Source organism: Carassius gibelio, chromosome A15 (genome assembly GCF_023724105.1).
Source record: "Carassius gibelio isolate Cgi1373 ecotype wild population from Czech Republic chromosome A15, carGib1.2-hapl.c, whole genome shotgun sequence".
Taxonomy (NCBI): Eukaryota; Metazoa; Chordata; class Actinopteri; order Cypriniformes; family Cyprinidae; genus Carassius; species Carassius gibelio.
In genome coordinates, this window is record NC_068385.1 from 6,128,203 (window position 1) to 6,148,342 (window position 20,140).

At 34.7% G+C, this 20,140-nt stretch overlaps 1 protein-coding gene and 1 long non-coding RNA gene across 3 annotated transcripts in view; one reads left to right on the plus strand and one right to left on the minus strand.

The window, feature by feature from the left end:
- The window catches only part of LOC128029013 (uncharacterized), a 385,593-nt gene that overhangs the window by 127,494 nt on the left and 237,959 nt on the right, over positions 1 to 20,140 (minus strand). Inside the window, exons 40-45 of one of the 2 annotated variants that reach the window (XM_052616457.1) lie at positions 19,428 to 19,865; positions 17,018 to 17,452; positions 11,217 to 11,660; positions 7,750 to 8,193; positions 3,904 to 4,347; positions 1,750 to 1,912 (exon numbers count right to left, since the gene is read on the minus strand). In XM_052616457.1, coding sequence (XP_052472417.1) covers positions 1,750 to 1,912; positions 3,904 to 4,347; positions 7,750 to 8,193; positions 11,217 to 11,660; positions 17,018 to 17,452; positions 19,428 to 19,865 — 2,368 coding nt within the window. Of the gene's footprint in view, positions 1 to 1,477; positions 1,913 to 3,903; positions 4,348 to 7,749; positions 8,194 to 11,216; positions 11,661 to 17,017; positions 17,453 to 19,427; positions 19,866 to 20,140 lie in introns of both variants that reach the window. The other variant, XM_052616458.1, reaches the window with a different exon arrangement.
- LOC128029018 (uncharacterized) overlaps positions 1 to 20,140 on the plus strand; it is a 247,494-nt gene that overhangs the window by 125,626 nt on the left and 101,728 nt on the right. The window lies entirely within an intron of this gene.

Sequence of the window (20,140 nt, forward strand, 5' to 3'; positions counted from 1 at the left end):
CCTATATCGCTCATACAGGTAGCTGTCATTAAAAGCCAATGGGTCTGACCTGTCTCTGAAAGTTCTCTCTCTTTGAAATGCCCTCCGCAAGACTATAGCTCCCTCATCCACCACCTCTTCTATGAAAGGACATGCCATGATTAAGTTTGGAGACGAGTTCAGCTCCCTATTTATATACTTTTAATTAATTACCAAACTCATTAACCAAACTCACCAATTAAACACACAAGTTTTGAACATTTCTTAGTGTATTTATACCTTATAATTTCTTACATTTATTAGTAAAGTACATTTCCTTATTTATTTATATTTAAAAAAAAAATATTAATAGTGGTTAAGTAAAATAAAATGACATCGAAATACCAGCAGGTGAGTATAAATGGTATGCTCGTTAAGTCTGAACTCAGACTTAGCCTGACAGTTAGCCTGCCCCGGACCAGGTTAATTTGCCAGCATAAGTTGCCGGGGGAACTGAGTTTGAACTTTTTTAAGTTTGATTTATGAAACCGAATCTACCAAAAATAAGCCTGACTAACCGAAATAAGCCTGGCTTATACTCTAATCTTGGTTTATGGAACAGCCCCCCAAAAGATCACACCACTATCTTGAAGCTCCGCCCCCCAAATTCACAAACACACTCTGCAGCAGGCCCCTCCCCCATCATGAGTGGACACGCCCCTTACTGGTGACAGACTAGAAGTGTGTTTTGGAGCTCGGTGTGATCCACTTTCAGCAGTGTTTCTCAGAGATCACTTAATGCATCTTTAAACTGGTCTTTTATTTTGACAGTTTCTTTTGAAGAACTTTGAGTGTCTGTGTATATATGATAGTTTTCTCAAGTGAAATGGTGAAATGCTTGTGAAGTGATGCTCAGAGCAGCTCTAAAGATGAAGCTCATGTGTTCATGTCATAGTGAGACGACAGATGCTGAAAACACCACCAGCACTTGCTTCAGTGTGTGTGTAGCAGAAAGAACCACAACATTCATTCACTCAGAGACGAGCAGAAAATACAAACTTTAGATTTAAATAGCAGTCTTTTGTGCTTTTATATCCACAGACACTAGTCAATATTTCATTAAGTCAGTGCTGCTTTTGATTTATTCATCCAAGATTCACTCAAGATGACATTCCACATTATACAGTAAATTAATTTTTTATGTTTTTGTTTTCTAAACAAAAATCAACTTAAATTTAAAATGTGAAAGAAAATTAACAAATAATCTAAATCATTTATTTGAGTCATTCTTTCAAAATGATTTAAGGCACTGAATTAGTTTATATTAAGTTAATCAAGTTAACATTAACTGTCATACAGAGAGTTTCTACAGTGTGTGTGTGTTCTGACTATCATGACAGTAGAGCTGTTGTGTCCTGTGTGTTACATCACATCAGTGTGTGCTGAAAACAGATGAACACAATCACACTGTTCACAGAACAAACAAGAAGCACAGAGAAACAAACACAGAAAGTCTCACCTCAGCTGTGAGATGTAGGGCAGACACTGCAGGAATCCCTTCACTTCACTCTCTTCATCTGTCCAGTCTCTCAGCTTTACTGGTTTCTTCTCTGTTTGGAGTTTCAGCACTTCTAGGAGGATGGAGCTCTTTCTCTCTGAGAGCTTTATTCTCCAGACTGCAGGAGCTGACTGATAAATTGGCTGTAATGCTGGAAGGACACTCCTGCCTGTTTGAGTCTCATAGTCCTTCACATGTGAGTACAGATCCAGCAGGAAATCACACTGATAAACGTGACGGTTAGTATAGTTTTCACTGAAGGGGAAAGATGTGTAGCTGCACACAGATGTGAACAGCTCAGTGTAATTTTCACCAGTCGTTTTATCAAACTCTGATGCTGAAACAATCAGATTCACCAGAAACTGGACAGATGTTTTCTTCTCATAGAAATCAAATCTGTGGAGACACAAATGTAAACACACTTTAATGTTTAGTGCTGGATAATATGCAATATGGGAGCAAATTCATAAGTACAACATTAATCTTTACAATAATTATAAAAAGATAATTAGGTTTATGGCACTGATCTGTATAATGACTCGTGGTGAAGCCACTGTTTGAGCGTCATCTTACTATTCTCTAGCAGCAGAGAGAATCACTGACTGACAGACAAAACACTGACCTAAAATCACCAGATCTGAAGCAGAACAGTCTCACAGAATTTAGTTTTAGAATAAGTGTATGTAAATTAATAATTTCAGATGTTATCTGCAATGTTTATGGTGTTTTTGTGACAGGTTAAGCGATATATTGAAATAGTTAAGGTGTGTGTGTGTCTGCTGAGCACTGATGACAGAGATAACTGATACAACACAAAATATATTTCTTTATGTAATTAAGTGGGAAATATTAAACATGAACATATATCTGGTATTAGAATCAGAAATTAATTTGAATATACAAGAAATATTACGATACAAGCCATTGTTACTAAGTTGTACTATATTGTTTTGAAATTGAAAGGTTATCATGCATCATCTTAGAAATAAAGCTTCATGTCTTTAAGTCTGTACAACACGTAGTCAGGTTTTTTTCTCTAAAGTTAAGATGCATGTATTTTATGTCCTGATTGAGCAACATCTATTTAATACTTTTCAAGATCACACAATTTCTGTTGCATTTTACTAGCATTAAAGTTTCCATCGGAGTAAAATGTTGAATAATAATTAATTTAACCAACATTTGAATCATTAATTGCCTCAAAATGCATGATGTTAACAAAATCATAGTTGAAACATTTGCAGTTAGCCAACCTTATGAATAAAAACAATATAACAACACAACATAATAATTATATAAACAGTGAATAGCCTGTACAAGCTGAATGAATGTAAATAAACATCTGTTACGAAGGATAAATCTTTCTTCAGATTTCAGAACGAGCACTTTGTCCTGTCAGACATATGTTGAGGATCTCATCTGTCTGATGTTCATCATGTTCATCTAATGTTTGTTACTGTAATGAAGATGAAGGTAACTTTTTTATAAGCAGGAGAATTTCCTGACGTTAAACAAATAATTATTTACGTGTTTAGGACATTTGTGTTGTAATAATCAGGGTTCTTACACCTTTTCCAAAGTCAAATTCAAGACTTTCCAGCACTTTATAACTGTGGTAAGTTACATGTTTACTCACATATATGAGTTCTTTACTTTAAATCAGAAGTTACTGAGCTATTAAAAAACACTTTTCTGGATTGCATTTAACATTGCATAATGTAAATAGCCAACATACAGTATATAGATTATACAATTAACCAAAAAAGAAATATATTGTTTTTACAGGGTATCTGCAGGGTTTTTTAAATAAAATGTATGGCTTATTAAGCATGCACACATTAGATTAATACTGTATGAGCGGGGAAGGGCAATGTCTATGGTAACATATTAAACCATAAAATGACTGAAAAAAAAAAAAAAAACATGATTTGCAGTTCAGAGAGAGGTCTTCACAAATAGCTACAAAAGAGTTTTAAAAAGTGACAAAGCTCACATCTTTAAAGGCACATAATCTGTTTGTCTATACACATTTATAACTCTGTTTATGCTGTGTAAAAACATCGGTCAGTTTTCGCATTAGTCTGAACAATTCATTCTCTGTCAGCAGGCGGCACTTTTGGAGCATCAGAAATAGAGCGGTTTCCCTGGTAACGGCAGCACTGCGCTCACAAACACTACTTTATCAGACACTGAGATGAGGAACAACATTTTAAGTTACTCATAACTCTTCTAACAGCACTATTTGGATCATCATCAGTTCAGTCAGTCAGTTTCTGAGATGGTGTGAAATGTAGTTTTACTCACAATTTCTTTTTTGCCAATAATCCTAACTGAGAGCAGAAAATATGAAAAGAAGATGAGCAATGATTTCCCAATGAGACTCTCACCTCAGCTGTGAGATGTAGGGCAGACACTGCAGGAATCCCTTCACTTCTCTCTCTTCATCTGTCCAGTCTATCAGCTCTACTGGTTTCTTCTCTGTTTGGAGTTTCAGCACTTCTAGGAGGATGGAGCTCTTTCTCTCTGAGAGCTTTATTCTCCAGACTGCAGGAGCTGACTGATAAATTGGCTGTAATGCTGGAAGGACACTCCTGCCTGTTTGAGTCTCATAGTCCTTCACATGTGAACACAGATCCAGCAGGAAATCACAGTGTTCTCTGTTGTGATCATCATCCTCATAACAGAGAAATGATGTGTAGCTGCACACTGATGCTAACAGCTCAATGTAATTCTCTCCTGTAGTTGTAACACACTTTGAAGCTGCAACAGTCAGATTCAGCAGAAACTGAGCAGCAGATTCCCTGTCAATACTGAAATCAGGATCATCAATTCTGTGGAGACAAACAAAATAATCATGTTCATGTCCAGAGCTGGATAATATTAAATAATGTACTGTAATATAAATGATCATAGTTGGTTTGTTTGTTAGCAGCTGAATGAATAATGTTTTTCTTTCTTTAAAATATAATCATAAGATTGGATTTTTTTTCCCCTTATGGTTTCTAAAAAAAAAAAAAACAATCTGATTCTTAAAGAAAATAATAATTTAATTAGGTTTTTTTAAAAGACACTCCTTTAAAAGTAAAGACATTGAATCAGGTGATATGAAGTTAAATCTGTAACAGAAAGTTTCTAGACTGTGTTTGTGTGAAGACTATCATGAGAGTAAACCATCTACAGCTTCAGTAAAGTGTCTTGAATCACCTCAGATTAAAGAAAAAAACCTGAAGAAATGAGTGTAAAGCTGTGGAAAGTGAAGGGTGTAAGAAGGTAAAGGGTGTGAGGAGGGAGAGAAATACCAATAAAACAGACTGTAGCAACTCATAATGTGATAAAGTATAACTTAATAAAAAAATATTAACAAGGTTTAATATTGTAAAGTGTATGAAGAGGGAGACACCTATCAAAACAACACAGACCATACAGGACAGTCATTACAGAGTAAAGAATATTAAACTGTGAGTGGAGAAAAAACACTAGACTTGAAAGCACTTTGATGTATATTAAAATATAACCTGATGACATCAAACTTATAAGCATCTCTGTATTAGAGACTACTGACAACTATCATGAACTAATCAAATGCAATTATTATTAGTAATAGCTTTTCTGGATTTATACTTAATATAATAAGGTATAACATAATAAAAAAGTATTTACAAGGTTTAAGACTTTAACATTTTAAAGGGCATGAAGAGGGGAGATGCAGCACAGCCATTATGGAGTAAAGAATATTAAACTGTGAGTGGAGAAAAAACACTAGACTTAATGGGCCCTATTTTAACGATCTGAAACGCAAGTGTCAAAGCGCGAAGCGCAAGTAAGTTTGTGGGCGGGTCTCGGCGCTGTTGCTATTTTCCCGGCGGGATAAATGGCTCTTGCGCCCGGCGCAAATCTAAAGTGGGTTGGTCTGAAGCAGCTTCATTATTCATAGGTGTGGTTTGGGCGTAACGTGAAATAAACCAATCAGAGCGTCATCCAACATTCCCTTTAAAAGCAGGTGCGCAAGTTCCATTATGGATTGCTATTATTATGGTGTATTTACCAGGCGCACGCCAGGAGCGGTTCACAGCCGAGGAGACTGATGTTCTTGTAAGAGCAGTGAAAGACAGAGAAGTTGTGTTGTATGGGGATAGGAGAATAATTAGCCTGAATAATTTGTAAGCTAGATTTATGCCTATTTTGTTCACATCTTCGTGGCACACCACAATGATTTCCGTCATCTCATGTGTTAATATTTTTTTTAGTGTAACAATTTATGATTTGCAAAAATAACTGTTGCATCTGTGTAGATTACATGAGCAAAGTGTATGCGCGTTGTGCACGCTATACATTATGGTCAAGCATGCGCCCTTAAAATAGCATAATGAACAACGCGCAACGCGCCACTGACTTTAGACTAGGTTTTTTCTGGTCAGTGGCGCAATTGTTTAATGGAACAGCAAAATAGCACCAGGGATTGTTTGCGCCGGAACACGCCTCCTTTTTTGCGCTGAACCGCCCAGGGAGCGCAAGTTCATTCACTAGTTTAGCGACGTGCCTCTGTGGAGGGAAAAGCGCGCTTTGCGCGGGTGCAAAATAGGAATGACACATGCGTCGGTGTACAAAGTCAATTGCGCTGGGTGCAAGATAGGGCCCAATAGCACTTTGTTATATTGGAAAAAAATACAACCTGATGACAACAAGCTTAAACATATAAATAATAGAAACATTCTTCCCAAATGATTTAATCCATTGAATCAGATAAAGCTGTTTCAGACTGACCATTTCTGCACTGTGTTTGTGTGAACACTTAATCTACAGCTCTATTAATATATTACAATTATCTCAGTATGACAATGCTTTTGGTTAGTTTATAATGTCACACATTTCTCCTAATGTAAACATTTATTTTGTATTATTACCTCAAGACTTTATTATTTTGAGAAAATGATTACATCCTGAACATTTCATTACATTAAAAATGTACTTTTAATTTTATTTGTAATTATTATATTATGCTTTATTATAACATTATGATTTGCTACACAGACCTAGAACACACCCAATATACAGTGTAAAGAATATTAAAATGTTAGAGGACAAAACACAAACACACACACAGAAACCAGACGGCACTCTTCCTTACTCCACTGCTATTCTATTTCTGTCATAAGCACAGCTCTGATACTCTGAGGCTTGTACAATGAAGATCCAAATTTAGCTTCATTAGAGTTTAATCCAGAATAGAATGGCAATGGAGTAGAGAGGAGCGTCCTCTGGTGGATGTCCAGGACACTCCAGCTGGTGATCCTGACAGAAGAGCACTTTAATGTATTACAGAAATAACCATTTGACAAACTCCAAGCATTTTATTATTAAAGACTACTAATGTGTATCATCAGCAAATCAAAAAAAAAAAAAAAAAAAAAAAAAAATTGTGCATCTCTTTGATTTATAAAAGTTAATTAGCCACTCAATAAAATGTGAGTTTTAAATTACATTTGAATTGATCAAATAATGTAATTACTTCAATTTTTTGACTGCTTCATTTCCTTCATAATAATTTAAGCCACTGAATCCGTTAACATGAATGTATTGTAAACCTGTGTCAGACAGTTTCTACTGTGTTTGTGCTGACTATGATGAGAGTGAACACTTAATCTACAGCTCCAGTGAAGTCTAGTGCTGAACTTGTGTCCCGTGAATTACATCAGTACATTTACAGGCACTTTACATGATTTTAGTCAGACTAAGCTACTATTCATTTTTTAAAAATGTTATGCAAATGTCTGAATTGAATTGCAGCAGTCCAATAATAAACATAACTATATAATACAATTATCATTTTTCTTTGTTCTGCATGTTTGTCCCGCAAGAAAGAGGTAATGTGCTTAAAACTGCAAACATTTGGTCATGTATTGTGTGAAATATACTTGGACAGAGAAATGAAGATTGTAGCTTCATCATAACTGCACACGTAAACAAATTGTGTGCTGAATGAAGCTGATACAATAGAAATATATGATCACAATCACTCTCACTGCAGAAAAACTGACTGATTGAGGGTAACTACAGGATTTCAACAACAGATAACAATATTGCTGCCGAAAAAACTACATGTCAGTTTAGTGTTTTTTTGTGATTATATGTGATTCAATTCTGGTTCATGTTCACATACATATTTTTTTAAATAATATTTCAGTTAAAAACATTACATTTATTGTGAGCACTGAATACAATAAGACTCTCACCTCAGCTGTGAGATGTAGGGCAGACACTGCAGGAATCCCTTCACTTCACTCTCTTCATCTGTCCAGTCTCTCAGCTCTACTGGTTTCTTCTCTGTTTGGAGTTTCAGCACTTCTAGGAGGATGGAGCTCTTTCTCTCTGAGAGCTTTATTCTCCAGACTGCAGGAGCTGACTGATAAATTGGCTGTAATGCTGGAAGGACACTCCTGCCTGTTTGAGTCTCATAGTCCTTCACATGTGAACACAGATCCAGCAGGAAATCACAGTGTTCTCTGTTGTGATCATCATCCTCATAACAGAGAAATGATCTGTAGCTGCACACTGATGCTAACAGCTCAATGTAATTCTCTCCTGTAGTTGTAACACACTTTGAAGCTGCAACAGTCAGATTCAGCAGAAACTGAGCAGCAGATTCCCTGTCAATACTGGAATCAGATTCATCAATTCTGTGGAGACAAACAAAATAATCATGTTCATGTCCAGAGCTGGATAATATTAATAATGTACTGTAATATAAATGATCATAGTTGGTTTGTTTGTTAGCAGCTGAATGAATAATGTTTTTCTTTCTTTAAAATATCATAAGTTCATAAAATGTATCCTAAGATTTCGTAAGTCTTTCACAGAGGTTTATTTTCTTATGCATCTGGTTTTCTAAAAAAATAACCTAAAGACTCCTAAAGAAAAAAATAATAATTTAATTAGTTTTTTTTTAAAGACACTCCTTTAAAAGTAAAGTCATTGAATCAGGTGATATGAAGTTAAATCTGTATCAGAAAGTTTCTACATTGTTTTTGTAAAGTGTCATGAATCACCTCAGATTAAAAAAAAACTGAAGAAATAAGTGTAAAGCTGTGGAAAAGTGAAGAGTGGAAGAATGTAAAGGATATGAAGAGAGACAAATACCATTAAAACAGTCTGTAGCAACTCATAATATAATAAAGTATAACTTAATAAAAAAGTATTTACAAGGTATAAGATTTTAAAGTGTATGAAGAGGGAGACAACTCTCAAAACAACACAGACCATACAGGACAGTCATTACAGAGTAAAGAATATTAAACTGTGAGTGGAGGAGAAAAAAAAAACTTGAAAGCACAAAAAATATAACCTGATGACATCAAACTTATAAGCATCTCTGTATTAGAGACTACTGACAGTTATCATGAACTAATCAAATGCAATTATGAAATCAATTACTATTAGTAATAGCTTTTCTGGATTTTTACTTATGTTCAACTGAAACGTATTATGACATACTGTTCGTGTTTGTTAGGTTCTGAATGGAGAATGATTATATTTCTTTTAAATATAAATATAAGATAAATAAGTCTTTCAGGATATTTTCCTTACGTCTTGTTAAAATTAGTCTGACGATGAGTGTGCAAGACCCTGTTTCTCGTGGAGCTGTGCACAGCATTTTTTGTAACTTTGTTTGTGGCTCTGTTTCTGAAGAGAAAGACCAGAACTCAGTCTGAGCTTGACCAAATAAATTACTTACATTTACTAAATGAGCCTACAATAGCAGAAATAAACATATAACATAAATAATGAAATAATAATAATATGAAAATGTTTTATAAAATCAGAAATAATTTTTAAGGGAGTGCTGTTTAATTTAGTTTTATACATGTGCTCATGTCTATTTTTTTGTTCTAAAGTCACAAGTAATAATCTCAAGATTTACTGGGTTTCACCTGATTCTTTGATTCTTTTGTTGTGTGGGTTTGGTGAAGTGCACTAAAAATATCAGATTGTTACGTGTGTCCTCCAAACTGACCCTCATCTTAATCAGTAAAGAAAGGTTAGTGTTCGGGACAGGGATGAACATCTTAAATAGGACTATAATTCGATCAGGGATTATTATATGAACATTTGGTAACTTTTATAGGTTTAAGTTTTAAGCTTTATTGTATTCTTACAAATGTTGTTAGAATGACTTTATTTCAATAAAATATATTTACAAAAAATAGACACACAACACAACAACAAGACTGTTCAGTTACTTTAGTGTTTGCAGCTCTACTGTAGACAGATTCTCCTGATGACAGTCCTGACAAGACATAGTTCTGAGTGTTGTTCCGGAAAAATACAAAGACTCGCTCATAATTATGGCCATGATTGAGCACATGATTAGAGCAATTTATACTTTCAGATGCCATTGGAACTTCAGTTAAAAAAATATATAATTATTTTTTTGCTCCTTGTATTAATTATTCTGGACTTTGTTTTAATGGTTAAATTAAATTGTAGAAATCTTAAAGCATGTCTAATTAATTGAAATCATAACAACAACTTTATTATTATTAGTTTTTTTTTTTTTTTTTTACAATAATAGGGCCCTGTGGAACTCTGTATATATGTATGTATGCATTTTTAGAAATTCTGTGTTGTCTGTTTTAAAAACAATTCTGGATTATTGAATACAAATGTTTTATCAAAAATGGTGGTAATCACATGAAGGCGTGAAACATTAACTTTTAAAATTTACTCAAATGAAAATGTAACAGATTTACTATTAAAATTAAAACATGGAAGAGAAATGGTGTGATTATTCCTTTAAAAAGTTATGATTTAATAAATGAATGATTATTAATTCGTAGTCTGACAAGAATGTACAGTAGTAATATATTTCTGTCAAAATGTCTTCAACTTAAGGTGCAGCAAATGATTTCTGAGAAAAGCTGTCGATATTTGAAATGACCAAAACAAACACAATCATACCCAAAAGATCACACACTATCTTGAAACTCCGCCCCCAAATTCACAAACACACTCTGCAGCAGGCCCCTCCCCCATCATGAGTGGACACGCCCCTTACTGGTGACAGACTAGAATTGTGTTTTGGTGCTCGGTGTGATCCACTTACAGCAGTTTCTCAGAAATCACATACTGCATCTTTAAACTGGTCTTTTATTTTGACAGTTTCTTTTGAAGACCTTTGAGTGTCTGTGTAGGCTATATAATATGATGATAGTTTTCTCAAGTGAAATGGTGAAATGCTTGTGAAGTGATGCTCAGAGCAGCTCTAAAGATGAAGTTCATGTGTTCATGTCATAGTGAGACGACAGATGCTGAAAACACCACCAGCACTTGCTTCAGTGTGTGTGTAGCAGAAGGAACCACAACATTCATTCACTCAGAGACGAGCAGAACATACAAACTTTAGATTTAAAATAGAAGTCTTTTGTGCTTTTATATTCACAGACACTAGTCAATATTTCATTAAGTCAGTGCTGCTTTTGATTTATTCATCCAAGATTCACTCAAGGTGACATTCCACATTATACAGTAATTTCTGACTATTCTAACTATCTATTCTATTCTGACTGTTCTGACTATCATGACAGTAGATCTGTTGTGTCCTGTGTGTTACATCACATCAGTGTGTGCTGAAAACAGATGAACACAATCACACTGTTCACAGAACAAACAAGAAGCACAGAGAAACAAACACAGAAAGTCTCACCTCAGCTGTGAGATGTAGGGCAGACACTGCAGGAATCCCTTCACTTCACTCTCTTCATCTGTCCAGTCTCTCAGCTCTACTGGTTTCTTCTCTGTTTGGAGTTTCAGCACTTCTAGGAGGATGGAGCTCTTTCTCTCTGAGAGCTTTATTCTCCAGACTGCAGGAGCTGACTGATAAATTGGCTGTAATGCTGGAAGGACACTCCTGCCTGTTTGAGTCTCATAGTCCTTCACATGTGAACACAGATCCAGCAGGAAATCACAGTGTTCTCTGTTGTGATCATCATCCTCATAACAGAGAAATGATCTGTAGCTGCACACTGATGCTAACAGCTCAATGTAATTCTCTCCTGTAGTTGTAACACACTTTGAAGCTGCAACAGTCAGATTCAGCAGAAACTGAGCAGCAGATTTCCTGTCAATACTGAAATCAGATTCATCAATTCTGTGGAGACAAACAAAATAATAATGTTAATGTCCAGAGCTGGATAATATTAAACAATGTACTGTAATAAAAATGATCATAGTTTGTTTGTTTGTTAGCAGCAGAATGAAGAATGTTTATCTTTCTTTAAAATATAAATCACTGCTCCCCACTGCTCCGGGTGTGTGTTCACAGTGTGCGTGTGTGTTCACTGCTCTGTGTTTGTGCACTTCGGATGGGTTAAATGCAGAGCTCGAATTCTGAGTATGGGTCACCATACTTGGCTGAATGTCAGTTTTTTCCCCCTTATGCCTCTGGTTTCTAAAAAAACAACATGATTCTTAAAGAAAAAAAATAATTATTTAATTAGGTTTTTTTAAAGACACCTGTAAGACTGGAGCGGGACCGTCTGGACTGAGGGACGACGTCTACCTAATTTCCTGATAATTAACATTTGAACACTCTCTTGAATACCCTCCATCATAAGTAATGGTGCCATCGAAGACCCGCCACACCTAGTAGTTCACACCTCACCATCACACTCCCTCCACTTAGTTTCACTCAGAATTGCTAATAATATAATATTCTGCATTAATGCAAGTGATATTTACAGTCATGTCTGGTATTATTTGAATTGTCTCAGGGCGACTGGTACAATGGTCTCAACCTTAGAAAAGTAGATTAAAAGATAATACAGATCCTAAGAGTTAAGAGATATTTTGATTACTGTAATGGGAGTGCCCTTTTCCAGAGTCTTCCATGTAAATTACCTTCTGTTGCCATTGAGGTGTAAACTACCCTGGTCTGGGACCTGACCTAATCAAATTCCAATTGTTAGTTTCTCTCTTCATCTCGGGGGATGTTTGTCTTGGTCTGAGGTATTTAAAGGATTGCAGCAAGAGGATCAGCGCGATTCTGTAGCCAGAAAGCCCATAGTGTGTTGTGTGTCTCTTCACTTCATACTATGTATTTTCTAAGGGCAGGTATGCATATTTTACTTTTAGATTCATCTTTGAGAATTTGATGTTTTATAATGCTGTAAGAATGAAAGAACCTGAGATACTTTGATCTCCTGAGAAACAGACAATACAAACATACACAGGCATCTTCAAGACACCCCACAGAGTGGAGGAGCAGGAGACCTCCTCCCCTTCTGGCCATTTGTTTCATTTTAAATCCCTTCACCCATTCTTCCTTCTACTCAGTCTACTCAAAATGATTACATGAAAATGTCAATGCAGGTGAACTAACACTCATGTCTAGTATCATTGGAAATGTCTCAGTGCAACTGGTACAATGGTCCCAATCTTACAAAAGTAGATTAGAAGATAATACAGATCCGAAGAGTCAAGAGATATCTTGATTACTGTAATGGGAGTGCCCTTTCCTAGGGTCCTCCATGTAAATTACCCCCTGTTCCCAATGAGTTGTAAAACCACCCAGGCTTGGGACCTGAGTTAATGCAAATTCCAATTGTTAGTTTCTGTCTTCATCTCGGGGGATGCTTGTCTTGGTCTGAGGTATTTAAACGATTGCAGCAAGAGGATCAGGCGATTTCTGTAGCCAGAAAACCTGTAGTGTGTTGTGTGTCTCTTCACTTCATACTATGTATTTTCTAAGGTCAGGTATACATATTTTACTTTTAGATTCATCTTTGAGAATTTGATGTTTTGTATTGATATGATTTGATGTGTTTCAATTGGATATGTAATTGGAAGAATACATATTTACCTGACAGATAATAAATTGTTACATTTGATTTTATTCTGTTTTACTCTGTAATTATTGACTCTAGTAGATTACGTTGTATCCCTGTTAGCAACATGAGCACCTGAATGAACATGTTAATATAAGAGTAGGAGTTAACTAGAATAATCAAATGTCAGAAGAATAGGTCTACTAATTATAAACAGACGTACAACCAATTTGCATTTCAACCTAAATTCAAGGTCATACTAAAATGGAGTCAGATTAAATAATAAAATGGAGTCAGATTTGAGTTTAACCAAAATTGAATAACTCTACACGCTGAAAGACCGAACACGCAGGAAACCTTCATCCAGAACCGGATACCTTCCTTGGGCAAAGTGCCTGGACCTTACACTCCTTTAAAAGTAAAGTCATTGAATGAGGTGATATGAAGCTAAATCTATTAGAAAGTTTCTACACTGTGTTTGTGTGCTGACTATCATACGAGTAAACCATCTACAGCTTCAATAAAGTGTATTGAAACACCTCAGATTAAAAAAAACCCTGAAGAAATTAGTGTAAATCTGTGGAAAAGTGAAGAGTGGAAGAAGGTAAAGGTGAAGAGGGAGACAAATACCAATAAAACAGTCTGTAGCAACTCATAATAAAATATAACATAATAAAAAAGTATTTACAAGGCTAAAAATTTTAACATTTTAAAGGGCATGAAGAGGGGAGACGATTATCAAAACAACACAGATCATACAGCACACCTATTATAGAGTAAAGAATATTCAAATGTGAGTGGAGAAAAAAAACAAAACACTAGACTTGAAAGCACTTTGTTATATTTGAAAAATACAACCAGATGACAACAAGCTTATAAACATGAATATTTTTCTAATGTTTTTTGAAAATTCTTTGAAACATTCTTCCCAAATGATTTAATCCATTGAATCAGATAAAGCTGTTTCAGACTGACCATTTCTGCACTGTGTTTGTGTGAACACTTAATCTACAGCTCTATTAAAAATATGTTACAATTATCTCAGTATGATAATGATTTTGGTCAGTTTATAATGTCACACATTTCTCATAATGTAAACATTTCTTTTGCATTATTACCTCAAGATTTTATTTTGAGAAAATTACTACATCTTGAACATTTCATTACATTAAAAATGTACTACTTTTTACTTTATTTGTTGTTATTATATTATGCTTTATTATAACATTATGATTTGCTTCACATACTTAGAACACACTCAATATAAGTCTGTGTGTAAAGAATATTAAAATGTTAGAGCACACACACACACACACACACACACACACACACACACACACTCTCCTCCCTAGTCCCTACTGCTATTCTATTTCTGTCATAATCGCTTGTTATGAGGCTTTTACAATACAGATCCAAATTTAGTTTCATTAGAGTTTAATCCAGAACAGAATGGCAATAGAATAGAGAGTCCTCTGGTGGATGTCCAGGACACTCCAGCTGGTGATCCTGACAGAAGGGAACTTTAATGTATTATAGAAATAACCATTTGACAAACTCCAAGCATTTTATTATTAAAGACTACTAATGTGTATCATCAGCAAATCAGATGCAAAATTATTGCGCATCTCTTTAGTTTCTAAAAATAACTTAGCCACTTTTAATAAAATGAGTTTTAAATAAAATTTGAATTGATCAAATAAATGTAATTACTTCATTTTTCTGACTGCTTCATTTCCTTCATAATAATTTAAGCCACTGAATCAGTTAACATGAATGTACTGTAAACCTGTGTCAGACAGTTTCTACTGTGTTTGTGCTGACCATCATGAGAGTGAACACAATCTACAGCTCCAGTGAAGTCTAGTGCTGTTGTGTCCCAAGTATTACATTACATCAGTACATTTACAGCAATGGTCTCAAACTCAATTCCTGGAGGGCCACAGCTCTGCAGAGTTTAGCTCCAACCAGCTCCAAATCACACCTGCTTGGAATTTTCTAGTAATCCTGAAGACCTTGATTAGCTGGATCAGGTGTGTTTGATTAGGGTTGGAGCAAAACTGTGACTTTGCAAAAACCCACTGAACTGTAACTCAGTTATAACTGCACGTGTTAACACTGCTACAATAGAAATATATGAAAACAATCATGAATTCTGAGGAGATGTGCAATGCGCAGAGCATAATATGACATATACTGTACGTGTTTGTTAGGGTCTGAATGAAGAATGTTTATCTTTTAAATATAAACATAAGATAAATAAGTCTTTCATTGAGGTTATTTTCCTTATGTCTTGTTATAATTAGTCTGATGTTGAGTGCATAAGACCCCGTTTCTCGTGGAGTTGAGCACAGCATTTTTTGTAACTTTGTTTGTGGCTCTGTTTCTGAAGAAACACGACCGACACTCCGTCTGAGCTTGACCAAACTGCTTAGATTTAATAAATGAGCCTACAACAGCAGAAATAATCATTTTTAATTACAGTTAAAGTCAATATTTAATGAAAATGATAATTCATTATAATGATATGAAAATGGTTAATGAAATCAGAATACATTTTTAAGGGACTGTTGTTTAATTTATTTATATACATGTGCTCATATCGAATGTTTTCTTCTAAAGTCACAAGTAATAATCTCAAGGTTTACTGGGTTTCACCTGATTCTTTGATTCTTTTGTTGTGTGGGTTTGGTGAAGTGCACTAAAAATATCAGATTGTTACGTGTGTCCTCCAAACTGACCCTCATCTTAATCAGTAAAGAAAAGTTAGCGTTCAGGACAGGGATGAACTACGGTGCCCCTAAGGAGACATGGTCGGTTCACTTAGTTTTGTTCTGTCCATGATATAATAACTCGTGGGAACATGATATTATGTCGTGGCCTCGAGATGTTATGTGGCCATGAGTTTAATGTGTAAACAAACCTGTGTGACCATAGCAACCCGGGATTATCAGAGACGGATTCATTAATGTTTTATTTTGAATTAATAAATGATTATATTATTTATTATAGAAATTTTTACATTAATAAATTATTATATTAACCACAGGCCTTGGCTACCGGGCTGTATTACATACGATCTTCAGCATTCAAATAAAGTTTATCATGAATAAATGTTACATCAAGTGCATAATATAAAATATAAAAACATCTTTATCCATCCTACAGTCTTGTAGGTCCATAAATTGATCGTCCATTTCTTGTAATATTTGTATATTAGGCTATTATTATTATTATTATTATCAGTTTTATTATCCTATTATTATTGTTTATATTTTTATATTATTGTTTATATTTTTATATTCTTTTCATTCAAATATTCATTCAAATTAGGTGACATTCCACGTTATACAGTAAAGTCATTTTTTACGTTTTTGTTTTCTAAAAATATCAATTGAAACTTAAAATGTGAAATAAAATTAACAAATAATCTAAATCATTTATTTGAGTCATTCTTTCAAAATGATTTAAGCCACTGAATTAGTTAATATTATGTTAATTAAGTTAATATTAACTGTCAAACAGAGAGTTTCTACAGTGTGTGTGTGTTCTGACTATCATGACAGTAGAGCTGTTGTGTCCTGTGTGTTACATCACATCAGTGTGTGCTGAAAACAGATGAACACAATCACACTGTTCACAGAACAAACAAGAAGCACAGAGAAACAAACACAGAAAGTCTCACCTCAGCTGTGAGATGTAGGGCAGACACTGCAGGAATCCCTTCACTTCACTCTCTTCATCTGTCCAGTCTCTCAGCTCTACTGGTTTCTTCTCTGTTTGGAGTTTCAGCACTTCTAGGAGGATGGAGCTCTTTCTCTCTGAGAGCTTTATTCTCCAGACTGCAGGAGCTGACTGATAAATTGGCTGTAATGCTGGAAGGACACTCCTGCCTGTTTGAGTCTCATAGTCCTTCACATGTGAACACAGATCCAGCAGGATATCACACTGATCAGCATTACGGTTAGTATAGTTTTCATTGAAGGGGAAAGATGTGTAGCTGCACACAGATGTGAACAGCTCAGTGTAATTTTCACCAGTCGTTTTATCAAACTCTGACGCTGAAACAATCAGATTCACCAGAAACTGGACAGATGTTTTCTTCTCATAGAAATCAAATCTGTGGAGACACAAATGTAAACACACTTTAATGTTTAGTGCTGGATAATATGAAATATGGGAGCAGATTCATAAGTACAACATTAATCTTTACAATAATTATAAAAAGATAATTAGGTTTATGGCACTGATCTGTATAATGACTCATGGTGAAGCCACTGTTTGAGCGTCATCTTACTATTCTCTAGCAGCAGAGAGAATCACTGACTGACTGAAAAAACACTGACCTAAAATCACCAGATCTGAAGCAGAACAATCTCACAGAATTTGGTTTTAGAATAAGTGTATGTAAATTAATAATTTCAGATGTTATCTGCAATGTTTATGGTGTTTTCGTGACAGGTTAAGTGATATATTGAAATAGTTAAGGTGAATGTGTGTCTGCTGCGCACTGATGACAGAGATAACTGATACAACACAAAATATATTTCTTTATGTAATTAAGTGGGAAATATTAAACATGAACATATATCTGGTATTAGAATCAGAAATTAATTTGAATATACAAGAAATATTACGATACAAGCCATTGTTACTGTGTTGTACTATATTGTATTGAAATTGAAAGTTTATCATGCATCATCTTAGAAATAAAGCTTCATGTCTTTAAGTCGGTACAACACGTAGTCAGGATTTTTTCTCTAAAGTTATGATGCATGTATTTTATGTCCTGATTGAGCAACATCTATTTAATACTTTTCAAGATCACACAATTTCTGTTGCTTTTTACTAGCGTTACAGTTTCCATCGGAGTAAAATGTTATGTTGAATAATAATTAATTGAACCAACATTTGAATAATTAACTGCCTCAAAATGCATGATGTTAACAAAATCATAGTTGAAACATTTGCAGTTAGCCAACCTTATGAATAAAACAATATAACAACACAACATTATTATATAAACCGTGAACAGCGTTTACAAGCTGAATGAAGGTAAATGCACATCTGTTACGAAGCATAAATCTTTCTTCAGATTTCAGAACGAGCACTTTGTCATGTCAGACATATTTTGAGGATCTCATCTGTCTGATATTCATCTTACTGTAATGAATATAAAGGTATCTTTTTAATAATCAGGGGAAATTCCTGACATTAAACAAATAACTATTTACGTGTTTAGGACATTTGTGTTGTAATAATCAGGGTTCTTACACCTTTTCTAAAGTCAAATTCAAGCACTTTTCAAACATTTTCAAGCTTTTCCAGCACTTTATAACTGGGGTAAGTTACATGTTTACACATATTTGAGTTCTTTACTTTAAATCAGAAGTTATTGAGCTATTAAAAACCACTTGTCTGAATTGCATTCAACATTGCATAATGTAAATAGCCAACATACAGTATATAAATTATACAATTAACCAAAAAAAAAAAAAAAGTTTTTACAGGGTATCTGCAGGGTTTTGTAAAATAAAATGTATGGCTTATTAAGCATGCACACATTAGACAAATACTGTATGAGCAGGTTAGGGCAATGTCTATGGTAACATATTAAACCATAAAATAACTGCAAAAAATCATGATTTGCAGTTCAGATAGAGGTCTTCACAAATAGCTACAATAGAGTTTTACAAAGTGATAAACCTCACCTCTTTGAAGGCACATAAACTTTTTGTCTATACACATTTATAACTCTGTTTATGCTGTGTAAAAACATCGGTCGGTTTTCACATTAGTCTGAAGAATTCATTCTCTGTCAGCAGGCGAAACTTTTGGAGCATCAGAAATAGAGCGGTTTCCCTGGTAACGGCAGCACTGCGCTCACAAACACTACTTTATCAGACACTGAGATGAAGGACATTTTAAGTTACTCACAACTCTAATTACAGCACTGTTGGAGCATCATCAATTAAGTCAGTTTCTGAGATGGTGTGAAGTGTAGTTCTACTCACAATTTATTTTTGCCAATAATCCTAACTGAGAGCAGAAAATATGAAAACAAGATGAGTAGTGATTCTCAATGAGACTCTCACCTCAGCTGTGAGATGTAGGGCAGACACTGCAGGAATCCCTTCACTTCACTCTCTTCATCTGTCCAGTCTCTCAGCTCTACTGGTTTCTTCTCTGTTTGGAGTTTCAGCACTTCTAGGAGGATGGAGCTCTTTCTCTCTGAGAGATCTATTCTCCAGACTGCAGGAGCTGACTGATAAATTGGCTGTAATGCTGGAAGGACACTCCTGCCTGTTTGAGTCTCATAGTCCTTCACATGTGAACACAGATCCAGCAGAAAATCACACTGATAAATCTGATAATCAGGATCAAAATAATCCTCATTAAAAGGGAAAGATGTGTAGCTGCACACAGATGTTAATAGTTCAGTGTAAGTTTCTCCTTGATTTGAATCAATCTCTGATGCTGAAACAATCAGTTTCAGTAGAAACTTTACAGCAGGTTTACTCTTCAAATAAAACCTGTGGAGACAGAAATAATTATCACTTCAATGTTCAATGTACAGTATGAACAAAAATACTGCAGGTGATTAATTAAATCATTTCAATATAAAATACATATGAGAGCTGATGGAATGATTTGAAAGATTCAATTGCACTTTGTATTTTAGTTCTAGTTGCCGACTGTGTAGTCTGTGTTTTAAATATAATCCTAAAGTGAATAAATAGTAACATTTAAAGTGTTAAATCTAAACTTATTAAAGTGTGAGTAATTTAAATAATTTCCTTAAAATTCT